This window comes from Podarcis filfolensis (assembly GCF_964270895.1).
Source record: "Podarcis filfolensis genome assembly, chromosome: 9".
Taxonomy (NCBI): domain Eukaryota; kingdom Metazoa; phylum Chordata; class Lepidosauria; order Squamata; family Lacertidae; genus Podarcis; species Podarcis filfolensis.
The window spans coordinates 6,110,050-6,123,802 of NC_139610.1; the positions used below are offsets into that span (position 1 = coordinate 6,110,050).

At 48.9% G+C, this 13,753-nt stretch overlaps 1 protein-coding gene across 2 annotated transcripts in view; it reads right to left on the reverse strand.

The window, feature by feature from the left end:
* Positions 1 to 5,100: 5,100 nt before the first annotated feature.
* ARID3B (AT-rich interaction domain 3B) overlaps positions 5,101 to 13,753 on the reverse strand; it is a 57,056-nt gene continuing 48,403 nt past the window's right edge. For both annotated transcript variants that reach the window (XM_083630480.1, XM_083630481.1), the window contains exons 8-9: positions 12,321 to 12,425; positions 5,101 to 11,790 (exon numbers count right to left, since the gene is read on the reverse strand). In XM_083630480.1, the coding sequence (XP_083486606.1) occupies positions 11,633 to 11,790; positions 12,321 to 12,425 (263 nt within the window). In that variant the 3' untranslated portion in view covers positions 5,101 to 11,632. The remainder of the gene's footprint in view (positions 11,791 to 12,320; positions 12,426 to 13,753) is intronic.

The following is a 13,753-nucleotide window of genomic DNA, read 5'->3' on the forward strand; positions in this document are numbered from 1 at the left end:
GCAGCTCTCCCGCTTGCTCTGCTGGCTTCAGAGATAGCTGTGCAGCTTGCTCTGGCTTTTCAGGGAGGTGGGAGAAGGGATGGAGGGCAGCCTGTCAGTCCCTTTTCCCACCTCCTGGAAAAGCCAGCAAGAGCCGCTCTATCTTTAAAGAGCCGCGCCGAGCGAGCATGTCTGTGGCTCTTGCTGGCTATTCTTGTTTTTCTCTTCTAAAAACTAGGTGTGCCTTATGGAGCGAAAAATACGGCATGTTATTTTCACTCACAGTTTCATTTTTCTGCACACTTGAACCTAGTGCATACCTCTGTGTACACACTACCTGGCTGGAGAGCTGCACTGCAAAATTCAGAAAAGGACAAATCATGAAGGATGGCTATGCTTCAGTCTGCGGATTGTTTGAGATGGTGCAAATGAGGCAGGTTTGCCTTTCAGTGTGAAATGAGTCAAATTTCTCCCTGCTCTCTAATAATGGGGCATTACTGGAAGGAGATCTTGGGAGGGCCACAATTGGGGACTCTGCCTTTAACAGACACCCCACAACTTTCTGAGTGCATATTGCATGCAGAAAGAAAAGCTGGCAAAAGGGCAGGGTGGGGGTGTTCCATGCTGGGCCCAATTCTCCCTAACCTCATTTTGCAATGCGCCCGTTTGCTTCCACAGCAAACTCTCCGCCAGGGTACCACTGGCTCATTACTGAAAAAAAGGAGGCACTAATTTGCATAAACTTTGCATATGCTGATGTATATGTACCGATGCAAATTTAGAAATGGCTATAATTTATATATCAGCATTTGTCCTGGTTTGAGCACATAAAGCTTACACAGAGGTTAGACCATGGGTAGGCAAACTAAGGCCCAGGGGCCGGATCTGGCCCAATTGCCTTCTAAATCCGGACGGTCCGGGAATCAGCGTGTTTTTACATGAGTGGAATGTGTCCTTTTATTTAAAATGCATCTCTGGGTTATTTATGGGGCCTGCCTGGTGTTTTTACATGAGTAGAATGTGTGCTTTTATTTAAAATGCATCTCTGGGTTATTTGTGGGGCATAGGAATTTGTTCATCCCCCCAAAAAATAGTTCACCCCCCCCATAAGGTCGGAGGGACAGTGGACCGGCCTCCTGCTGAAAAGGTTTGCTGACCCCTGGGTAGACTATCTCTGGTCTTTGAGTTTTGACTTGTTTGCAGGAAGGTCATACGACAACGGGTGCTCATTCGGCACTCACCCCAATTTCCCTTTTGATATTCATTCATCCCAGGTTTCAATTTATTTCCCTGTCACTTTCCAAACTGCAAAAAGAAAAGCCAGTTTCTTTTTAAAAGTGGATTTACTGCACAATTACTGTAGTTTTAGTTGTTGTTAATTCATCGTAAGGTCCCAGGGCAGGATACAACATTAAGACACAGTATTAAATTAATTGTGGGGATTAAATGAGGAGGCAGAGAATTATATACAGCGGTACCTCCGGTTGTGGATGGGATCCGTTCTGGAGCTCTAGTCGGATCCCAAGGTTTCTGCAACCGGAGGTGCCTGTTCTGTGCATATGTGCAGCGCAATAGAGTGCTACTGCGCATGCATGCGCGGTGAACCCTGAAAATATACTTCCGGGTTTGTCGCGTGTGTATCCCGAAGGATACGTAACAAGAGGGGCACGTAAGTAGAGGTACCACTGTGCTTGAGCTCCTTGGAGGAAAAAAGGTGGGTTAGAAATGCAACCGATCAATTCATAGAATCATAGAATTGGGACCCCACGGGTCATCTAGTCCAACCTCCCGCAATGCAGGAATCTCAACTAAAGTGTCCATGATAGATGGCCATCCAATCTCTGCTTAAAAACCTCCACCACCTTTATTGATTCAAGCAAACCTGATTAATTCAATCAGTCAAGGGAAGAAACATGGGTGCAAAAAGGAGCAACACTTTTAGCAGGAGTTCCTTGCCAGTACTGCCATCTAGTGATAAGCATAGAGAACTGCAAGCCAAGAGGGCTTCTAACATGCTCTGAAATTGATCAGGGAAGAAGGCCTGCAAAGTAGGTCAGGCCCAAAGAGCCGAGGGTCACTGGTTGGAGGTCACTCATCGAGAGCTGTGCAGCCATGTGGGGTTTCTGAACCAAGCCTTCCACATCCTTCTACAAGCCTCTTAAGCACAGCACCGCAGGGACTCATATCTGTGTTTCCTTATTGACACTTTCTTTTTTTGGTAACTGTGCTCATCTATTTACAGAAATGCAACCAAAACATCAGGCAATAAAGCCTAAGGCATGGGTAGGCAAACTAAGGCCCGGGGCCCGGATAAGGCCCAATCACCTTTTAAATCCGGCCTGCGGACGGCCTGGGAATCAGCGTGTTTTTACATAAGTAGAATGTGTCCTTTTATTTAAAATGCATCTCTGGGTTATTTGTGGGGCATAGGAATTTGTTCACCCCCCCAAAAAAATATAGTCTGGCCCCCCACAAAGGTCTGAGGGACAGTGGACCGGCCCCCTGCTGAAAAGGTTTGGTGACCCTTGGCCTAAGAGAGCAGTGGTTCCCAATTAGGGGTCTGTGGACCCCTGGGGGACCATGAATCCATCACTTGCCTCTCCCCAACTAATTTTTTTTTTTGGTCATTTTTGCATGGTAATATCACAGATTTTATGGCCTGTTTTAGTACATTGGCCAAACTCTGTTATGAAATCCCACGGCAGTAATAATTTTGCCCCGCCAATAAGCAGCAATATATCACTCCTCTCGTGAGGGAGAGCAGGGCGTCCAATTTCAAGGCATCATCAATATCACACAATGATCTCAGCCAGTAACACTGCTGATCTGAGCTGCCTTCCCTCACAGGGCAGCTGGTTGCCCTCACTTCAAGGCACCGTGGCACTACCTTCCCCTGGCACTGAGGCGGAACAGCCTTTCTCAGCCAGCAGGAAAGCAGCCTCTGCCACAGTAGACGCAGCTTGATGCACCCACATCCCCATGTGGTGGAGGTGACTACCCTGCTTCTCCTCTTCCCACCCACCCAATCTCTGCAGCTGCTCCTTCCCTCATCCCCACACCTGATCTCCAATTTGACATTGTGATATACAGTGGTACCTCGGGTTACAGACCTTTCAGGTTACAGACTCCGCTAACCCAGAAATAGTACCTCGGGTTAAGAACTTTGCTTCAGGATGAGAACAGAAATTGTGCTCTGGCGGTGCAGCGGCAGCAGGAGGCCCCATTAGCTAAAGTGGTGCTTCAGGTTAAGAACAGTTTCAGGTTAAGAACGGACCTCCAGAACGAATTAAGTACTTAACCCGAGGTACCACTGTATTGGAATATCACAGTGTTTAACTGCTGATATAGCACGATGCTGAAAACCTGGTACCACTCAGCCCTAGTCTGTTTTTTTAGTACAGAAATTCAGTGATTAATTTGATGAAGTGAAGGGCCGTGAGGAGACCGACCAAGGGGTCAACCAAAGTTGTTGTTGAGCTTTTTTTAGGATTTTACCCCAGGAAACTGCCACAGGGGCTGCCGGATTAGACCCCAAAACGGACTTTGTACATGCCTGCTATAAAGGAAGTCCACGTGATTGAAATATGAAATATCTGGGCCTTCTGACAGATTTCAGCTCACCAATCACAAAGGACATATCAGATGTGGTAATTCGAGGTGCTCTCTTTTCCCCAGTATTTTTACTGGGTTTTTTTATTTACTGACTTTAAAGTTGTCAGCTCATAGTATTTATAGGTCAACAATTTTTGATAGAGATAGCTCTCTGCTTAGTCTACCTCAAAGGTTTGGTGTGAAGATAAAATGGAGGGGAAGGGGGAACCCTGGGCACCAACTAAATTTCCCAAGCGCAGGGCTAGGGAGCACGTGTCCGTCCAGACCATGGGCATACAAACTAAGGCCCGGGGGCCGGATCTGGCCCAATTGCCTTCTAAATGCAGCCCGTGGACAGTCTGGGAATCCGTGTGTTTTACATGAGTAGAATGTGTCCTTTTATTTAAATGCATTTCTGGGTTATTTGTGGGGCATAGGAATTTGTTCATTTCCCCCCTCCCCCCCAAAAATACAGTCCGGCCCCCCACAAAGTCTGAGGGACAGTGGACCGGCCCCCTGCTGAAAAAGTTTGCTGACCCCTGGTCTGGATGATGCTTAGCTCCAACTCCCATCCTCACTGGCCACTGGCTATGTTGGCTGGGGTCCAACAACATGTGAAAGCCCCCCCCCACTCTCTTAAGAGACCAGGATGCAAATGCAATAGAAAGCAAATCAAGAGGTGGCAGCTCTGGCCATCGCTCCCTGGATGGGGGACCCCTTTGGGCCTCTTATGGCACCTTGAGCTTCATGAAGAAGAAAGCAGGATGTTCAGCACCTGGGAGCAGAGAAGGGGAAAGACTCATCTCTATCCAAGACCCAGCTGTCAAAGCAAGCCAGGGACAGGGAACCTAATGTTGCCACCATCCCATCAGCCATGCAGAGAACGCCAATCCTGGCCCGACTACACTGGCTGCCAGTTAGTTTCTGGGCCCAATTCAAAGTGCTGCTTTTGACCTATAAAGCCTTAAACAGCTCAGGACCACAATAACTCAAGGACCACCTCTCTCCATATGAACCTACCCAAGATAATCCTCTGAGGCCCTCCTTTGTGTGCCTACTCGTCTGGAAGATGGCAACATGAGAACGGGCCTTTTCTGTGGTGGCTCCCCACTTGTGGGATGCTCTCCCCAGGGAGGCTCACCTAGCACCTCCATTACATATCTTTAGGTGCCAGGCAAAAGCTTTCCTCTTCAGGCAGGCCTTGGGCTAATAAAACAATTTATGGCCTTTTAAGCTGTGTGTATGGGTGTGTTTTGTTTTGTTTTGTTTGATATTATGTTATGTATTTTAGGTTCTGTGTTGTAAACTGCCCCGTGGTCTCCTGATGAAGGGCAGTACATAAATTTAAATAACAACAAGAACAATGTCCGCTTCCTGGAAGGGCTTTTAAATCCTTTCCCACAACAGGATTCTGCCAAAGTGTTGGAATGGAAGAGCTGCTGTTTGGCTTTTCCAAGGAGCTACAAAAGGGGAAGCAGCAGTGGGGGGAAACAAACGAAAAATGGCACAAAGAGGAAGAAGTGCATAGCCGTTGTATGAAGAGGTAGAAGTTTATTGGAATATAAACATTCAGATAACATGTAAGATAGAAAAAAAAAACCCACCAACAACATATACAGACACTTGCTGGAAGGAAACATCTGAGGTATTTATTTATTCACCATCTAGGCTATCACATTTTATTTCTTCCTTTAAATAGTTAAGAGAGAGAGAGAGAGAAAAACACCCCTAGCTGTGCAGCTGCTGCAAAAGTGGTGGCAGATCTTAGAACCACCTGCCTCCTTCCCTCCTTTGGATCTGCCTGGAAGAGGCAGCCGCTAAGAAAGGGCTCTGTCTGTGTGTGTGTTGTCAAGTCCTATTTGCTTGGGAGGACCCAGAGCTCCTCTCTGGGGCAGCAACCCCACTTCCACCTCCACGGCTGAAGGGCCTTGTCCTGGAGTCTTCTGGTGCCACTGGGCCCTCTTTCCCAGGGCAACAGAAAGGAGGGGTGGTGTTGTTTTTTACCGTAGTTCAGTGGCAGAGCACAGGCTGTGTGCAACCCTTTGCACAATCCAGAGCTAAGCCAAGGAGAGCCTGGAAGATCCTTTCTTGTGGGGATGCACCTCACCCACAAGACCAGCATCTCTGCTGTGGGATTTCGTGCTTGAGCTGGGGGTGAAAAGGAAACTGCCTCTGCAAATGAAACTAAGACCAGGGTGGAGGGGCAGCCCTTTCTGTCATATCAAAAGCCCTGAGCGTCATACAATCTTTCAATATTCAGAATTGGGTAAGGTGGAGTGAATGCCCCACCTGCACCTCACCGAGCCAAAAACCTGCTGCTGGTTTCTCCACCGACCTCCAAAGCCTGGCAAAGCACAGCACAAACAGCGATACAACCCTGCCCATCAAAAAGAGGGGAAGGAAGGAGAGGGGATGGATTTCTACAACCTGAAATGGCTGACCCAGAAAACAGCCAAGGGCCTGAAGTTTGATGCTGCAGCTTATTTTAATGAGGTATATACTTATAAATGTCGTTACAAATCCCAAAATCTACCCTTTTCCCTGAACTGGATTCAGAACGACCCTTTAGCTCCCTGGCTGCTTTCAGTTTAGGTGAGTGAGGAAACCGATGGGCCTGGAGGGCAGAGGCCACCCCAGGGCTCCAAGCACCTTCCTGTGCAAGAAATGCAAACGGTATCGAGTGCAATGGGACCAAACTGGACAGAGCAGTGAGAGACCCGTTGGCGGAAACTCAGCTCTGCCTGAAACTCGAGGTAACGCAGATGACTGGGAGGAGTGGGCTCCTTTTTAAATCAATTGGGGCACATGGGTTTGGAGGTTGCCCCACAGTTTACCCTTCTTCCAAGCCAGTTCCCATCACCCTCCAGATGTTCCCTGTGCCCAGAGCCAAACTCTGACACCCAGGAGAGTGTGGTTGAGAGGAAAGTGCTGGAGGGTGAAGGTTCACCTCCCAGTAACTATATGAACTTTTATGCTTTCAGTGATTTATTATTAAATCAGGCCCCTTATCCTCCCATGCCTGCTTCACACATAAATCAGAACAGACCCAAGTTCTCTCTGCCACTTCTGTGTCTAGCTTGGTACACATTAAAGCAAGAAATCCCAGAATCCACTGCTGACAGAGCTTGGGGTGGGGGGAGAGAAGGTGTTTAGGAAAAAGCCATCCCCCCCCCAACTTAGAACTCTGCACTAGGATAAAAAAGAAAAGAAAAGCTGAAGCCACAAGTTCTGAAACCAGGAAACCGAGTTATGCAGATCAAGCAACTCTGCACAATATTCACCTGTGTTTATATGGTTACAGGATTTTGTTCTGTGTGTTCCACTTGGGTAGGGATTGGGAGAGGAAGTGTCAGGTCACGTGAGTATTGGGGAAATTTGTGCAGGAAAGGTTAGAGCCGTATTAAATGCAGAAACCATACTGGACACCTTCAAGTGCTCATCCACCACCACCAGCCCCCAAAACTGAGGCCTGGAAACCTATGCTTACAAGACAAAAGCAGTCTTATCAGGATTCGTTAGAATTACTCAGTGGATCTCAACTTCCTAATGGAAGGGGAACAGCTCAGTGCTGCAGCACCTGTTTTGCTTACGGCCTGCCTGAAACCCTGGAGAGCTGCTTCCAGTTGGTGCAGAGGATGTTGAGCTCAATGGACCCACGGCCTGGCTTTGTACAAAGCAGCCTTGTAGGATGCTAAGCTGGAAAACAACCACCGCTGCAAATGGGACAATCTTCCATTGCTGGGAGTGGTGGTGGGGGAAAACACACACACACAATACAGAAAGAAAAAGAATTAGCCAGCAAAAACGCCCGAGAAGATTCACACCCAACCCTGGTTGTGGTGCAGGCTCTGCTTAAAAGCGAAGGAGGCCTGAGGCAATGAGCCAAGAGGCCCACGGAGACAAATCCCATGCCAACTTTGGCAACCTTCCTGCTTGCTAGAATAAAGTCAGCCAGCTGCCTTTACAACCAGACCACCTCTGCCAAAGGAAAGCAGGTGGACTACAGGTTTTACTGCTAACAGATACTTTAGCTCCTGGCTCCTGGTGGAGGAAACACCTAGGAGGACAAAATGTTTTTGGCTGGGGGCTTCCAATGCAAATGGGGGCAACAAGCAATATGCCGTTGTGGAAAGCTGAAGGCAGCCTTTGGATTTTCGACACCACAGCCTCCAGCTGCCACTTCTCCTACCTTCTCTGTTTCAAGAGGAGGAACAGCCATACTCTTGACAGTAAGGGAGCCAAGTAGAATCGCAAGGGGCCCTGAGAACTGGCCACAGATAAGGCCTCGGCCTTATCAAGTCAGCTGGGGGTGGGGGTGGGGGGTCGCTGCTGCTGCAGGGGAAAGAGCTGGATTTTGCTGCACAATCCGCAACACACCTTAGCGTAGTCAGGTCTGGGATATTATTTGCAAAGACCCAAACAGAAAGAGAATGCTATCCTGTGGAATCCCCATCAATTGAGTATGCTGGGAGAATTCCAGCCACATGTTTCATTCAAATCTAGCAAGGTTGTGGGAGGAAAAAAAATGTTTGCAGACTATTTGGTCCACAGCTGGCCAGATCTGACCCAGGCTTCTGTGCTCCCTAGAGCAGCAGCCCAGGGGCCAGAGGTGTGTTTTGACACACTATCTGCCCCGAATCATCCAGGACGAATGAGTGTCACAGTTTGGGAGCAATGCAGTCACTTGGGATAAGGCAATCGGTTGGGGGAGGGGGGCAGAATTGCTTCGCAAAGATCTGCAAAAGAGGTAGCCTGGGTGTGGAGCTTTGTTTTTCCCAGAATCTGCATGAGACAGCAATACAATGAAATGGGTAGGGAATCTCCTACAGTAACAGCAGTGTAAATCCTTTATCAGGTCAACTAAAACACCCCAAGTATGAGCAAGCTTTCAGTTTCAGCAGATCTTTTCTTCAAGGTTTGTTTGTATTCTGTGACAATTTAGTAGTAGGATTATGCTGCTGTTGCATTTTTAAAAACAAGATTTTGATGGATCGACTTGGTTCTCTGCAGTTTTGTCTGCTGGAAAGCATCCAGTGTCCCATTGCTTTTCCAAGCAGCTGTTGGCTGAAGAGAGATAACACTGAAGTGTGGAATCTCTTTCTCTCCTACAAAGGCTAGACTTTTTACAATGCCTTGCTTAAAGTTTGGCAGGGTGGCTGCAGGCCAGGTAAGATTGCTTTGCAGGCCACATCTGGTTTGCCAGCTGAGCCTCCCTGGCGCAGACTTGAGGCCTTCCAGCAGGAATGGCGTCTTCTCTTGCTCACGTTCCCTTTGATAAATCTGATTGGTGGAGGGACGAATGTGGTGTCACTTGGTGAACTTGGCACCACAGCAATTTCCTTGGCCCAGTGGTACATGCTCACATACACAGCGGTTGGGAGTGCCTTGGGTAAGTAACTGCAGAGGAACACGCCTGGGAGAAACATACTGGACCTAGAAATCCAGTATTTTTTTTAAACAGAAAACCTGCAGGACCGAGCACCATCAAAGACTAACAGAATTGTGGAGTTGGATGGGACATCGAGTCCAACCCCCGGCCATGCAGGAATCACAACTAAAGCATCCCTGACAGGTGGCTTTCCGGCCTCTGCTTAAAAAACATACAGGCAAGGAGAGTCCACTGCCTTCTCAGGTGGTCCATTGTTGTGCTCAAAGATGTGTCCAGAAAGGAACATTCTTATTTATTAACTCATAATGCATTTTAAATGCACCCTTCAAATACAAATAGTTTCCCTCCCAAGGGCGTATTTTTCCTCTGCAGGAACTTCTCCAAAAGCAACATCGTGGAAGGAAGAGGATTTAGTGCACGTGTGTCCCCCAATCTATTTCGTGTAGCCGGAAAAAAAAAAAAATCACTTCAGCCATTCCCAGTAGCTTCACAGTTACAGATGTGCCTAGCTTTTCCAAGCTGGGGGTTCTGCTTTCCCTCTGAGGGAGCCTTTAAAAAAGAGGGGAATGAAAGGGGAGAGAAACACCTGCACTTCTGAGAGGGCCTAGCTGCCTCCAGAGCTCCACCTACCATGCAGGCCTTGGGTTAGAATCCCATGAGAACCAGCGAGCTCTCAAGAGGCCAGAAATAATCAGAATTGCAGCACAGGACTTTACTTCAAGGGTAATAAGGAAACAAAGTCCTCTTACTGTTTTGGGACTGAGATGCACCTAACATGTATTGTTTTGAAAATCCTGAACAACTAATAAGCCCTTCAAGGAGAAAGCAACATCAAACCAACAAGAGGGAAAGAGAGAAAGTCAGCCTGAGAAATCAACCTGCATCTTCCACCACCACCTATTACCCCATGAGCCAAGTGCTTCCATGCTATCTTGAGGACATCAAAGGTTTCTGATCCTTCAACTCAGGGGGCTCTTTTTTTTTGGTGTGTCTTTGGTGCTACAATATATAAAATTTAAAATAAAAAGCAGTCAACAAGACATATAAAAAGAAGCTTTAACATATGCAAATCCTTCCAGAAGAGAGAAAGAGAAAAAAAATAAATCCCAACAACAACACAGCAATAAGTACATATTTTTGAGGTATTTCATCTGCTCAGGAGAAGCTGATGCAGATCTGTAGCATGACTGAGACTCGTCAGGGTAGGAGAGGGAGGGCGGATCCCTGTTGGCAAGGAGGTGGGGGCTGCCGGTGCAACAGGCAGGCAGCGGGCTTCTGCTACAAGGAGGAAGCAGAAACAGGCAGAAGTTCAAGGGGGGAGGTACAAGGAAGTGCGAAGTGTGTGCACAAGTGTGGAGGGGGAAGCAACTGAGGAGTTCATCTGTCCTGAGGAACAACACACGGCTCCCTCATCAAGATTTTAGAAGGGAAGATGTGGGGGAAGGTGCTCAGAAGCCCCTGGTTGTTCTAGGGCTGTGGGGCAGTCAATTTGGGCTGGCCCCACCAACGCACAAGGAAGCAGCCAATCCGCCTTTGATAGGCTGGGATCACAGAGGATTCTCGGCAAGTGTCAAGTGAGTGGACACAGGCAGCAGCAATGCAAGAACAGCTTTGTTTTTTCAGCATCAGGGTGCCCAATCCCAGTTACATTTGGGGGAGAGAGGACAGGGAAGCAAGGGTGGGTGGAGCATAAAATGTGCCTGACCTAGATGAGCCCCTAACCACTTTCACCTTTAGCTTTCTGACTGGTAAGAGTTTTTTAAAATAAAATTAAAAATTTCCATGCATCCCCACCCACCCCTGAGGCAGAAAGAATGGAGAAACAGAATTGCACAACTTGACCTCATGGGGAGGCTGGATAGGAGTGAGGCTGAGCCCCAGTTCTGCAGGGAAGGCTGGGCAAAGCTGCGAAGGGCAGCTGGTGCAGATTCCTCCAGAGACCTGTCCAGCCTCCCAGGGGCGCTTTGCTCAATGCTGCAGAAGCAGCACGAAAGGGAACTTCCATGCTGTCAGACTCCTCCCGAGGAAGCGAGCAGGCCAAACCTAAGGCCAGAAGGAGAGAGGGAGGCAGGAGATGCACTGGCTCTTTGAGTCAAGGCTGGCTAACTGGGAAGAGGAAAGAGACCCAGTAAGACCTGCACATTAACACACAGAGGGATCAAATATGGGTTTGTGTGTCTCTGTGTGTAAAAGCAAGCTGGAGAGAGGAATTAAAGGATGTGGGGGTGGTATATGAGAGAAGAGAGCTATGTTCCCCCCCTGCCTCTGGGGGGGTAGGATTGTCAATACACTGCAGTCACGTTAGGGGGGAAAAGTCGTGTGAAGCATGGAAAAATGGGTTTCTTGCCTTCGCCTTTTGCTACAGTGGCGATGCTCAGTCATCTACAAAAACTCACACAGCCTGTCCAGAGAATCCCTGATTGAAACACGCCCTGTGTCCCCTCCCGCCCCCCGCCCCCGCCCCCTTGCCCTCCTTTTCCCACCGAGGACACAGCAAGACCTGAAGAAAGGTGAGATGGGCAGCAAGAGACCACCTCGGCAGGATCCTTGCCAGCACAGGATCTTTGCTTCTCTGCCACTGGCTGGTCTTCTAAGCGGGCTCCTCGAGGCGAGGTCACCGGCAGGACCGCTTGGGGCCAGGGAGAGAGAGAGCACCTCCTCCCTGCTTCCCCCTCAGAGAGACCAGCTGGTTGAGGGCTCAACACCAGGTGTGCCCCTGGAGGAGGTCGGGCTAGGAGAACAGTGGGAGGAACTGCTGCTGCCGCCGCCGGTGCTCTGCGTGCTGGATCCGGCAATGAGGTGGACGACAGGTTTCTGGGCAAACAAGACCCCTGCGGGGCAGAGAGAAGGGAGGAAGATTAGCAGGCCAAGGATAACATAAGAATGCAAAAAGAGCTCTGCTGGATCAGGCCAAAGGGGACCCATCTAGTCCAGCTTCCTGTTCTCACTGTGGCCTTCCTGATGCCTGTGAGAAACGAGCAATCAGGATCCAAGCACAAGAGCCTTCTACCCTCCTGTGGGTCCTAACAACTGGCGTTCAGAAGCACTGCTGCATCCATCTGTGGAGACAGAAGCATAGCCATCCTGGCTAGGAGCCATCGATAGCCCTCTCCTCTTTTAAAGCCACCCACATTCGTGCAGCTCCCTGCTCTGGCTTCCTCAGAGCGGCAATGGCGTATCAATAGCCATGTGTGTGATCAGAGGATTGTTCTGAATTTTTCTCCAGAGACCAGCCATTCCGCAGCTTGGCAGAATGCTCAGCCTGAAGCTGGATTATTCCAAATATTGGGCGGCTGATTCCAAGGGATCCACCTGCTTCAGACCCTTGCCCCATTTCAGAAGTGGACACTTTCTCTCTCACCAGCATAGATTGTGCCATTGATTTCCACAGACATATTAATGCTTCCAAAGCCAGACGGGGTCCAGTTCAGTGCTGCTGATGTTGCTGCTGAATCTGATTTATCCTCTGGTGGGGGAGGACAAAAGAATAGTGTGAGTTGTGTTATGCTCATCCCACTACATAGGACAGACCCGGCTTGGGCATCTCTCTCTCTCTCTCTCTCTCTCTCTCTCTCTCTCTCTCTCTCTCTCTCTCTCTCTCTCTCACACACACACACACACACACACCTCCTCCCCAGACCTGATAGTTGTAACATAGTTGGTCAGCTGGTAGAGATTTCACCTTGCTCTGCACTATGCCTTGATCCACCATTAAAATAAATGGAAGGAAACCATGGGCCCCGAATGGCTCAAAGTACCAGCTGGAGAAACACTGGACACAGGAAGTCATGCACAAGGGGTTTAAACCAGGGATGGCGATTTTTCTTGCTTGGACTGAGGGTCACATCTGGCGTGGAAACTGTTCAGCATGCGGGCCTGATCCCTGCATCTGGAAAACACCACATCCCAGCTGGCGGTGGGCTTTGAGACTGGGCAATGGCCCCCAGCACCCTCCTCCTCCAACATGCAGCTGACTGTGATAGACCCTGTAGACCTGCCGTTCTTGCCACCCCTTTGGGTCCCTTCGAACTACCATTCTGTACTCATGCCTCTCTGGCTGAGGTGATGAAGACGCATCAGTGGCAAAGCAAGTCCAGTGCATCTCATGAGACTTCTGGCAGGCACCTCATCAGTGCTATTTTTCTGGAAAAAGAGGTGCCGGAATGCATCAACACCACCTCCCTCGTTCTCTTAGAATGGCAATGGCGCCCACCTGAGAGGTGCCAGAACTGAGTTCTGGCGAGTTCCGGCTGAAAAAACCCCCTGCTTGCACAGTTTGCCAAGCCAGCTTTATTGGGAAGGGACAGATCAGCTCTCTGGTCCACTCCAAGGGGGTCAGGAGTGAGAAGGAGGAGTAGCCAGGTGATTCTCAAGGGGTAAAATCTCCAACGAGGCCAAATGTGGTCTGAGGGCTGTGGTTTGCTCATCACTGGTTTAATCCAAGAAGTTGCACCTATCTGCCCACATCCCTTTCTTGGGCGGGGGGGAGGCCAGGACATTGTGATGAGTACTGTGCTTCCCTCATGCATCAAGTCCCTCCCCTCCAAAAAGCATTATTCAGAATAGCAGTCTGCACAGCCCACTAAGGAAGATAATTACACAATAAGATTCAAAACAGTAGCAATTAATTGCACTTTTATTCAACATCCAATGAAAGCTAGTTCCATTAATTCAGCTTAACTGATGAACTTGATATAAGATAAGCCTGTCAGTCACTGAACAAGTCTTAGATACCACATTTAGTCATGGCTTCACTGTTCAGCAAACTCTTAATGCGATGGGTGGGCTTGATGG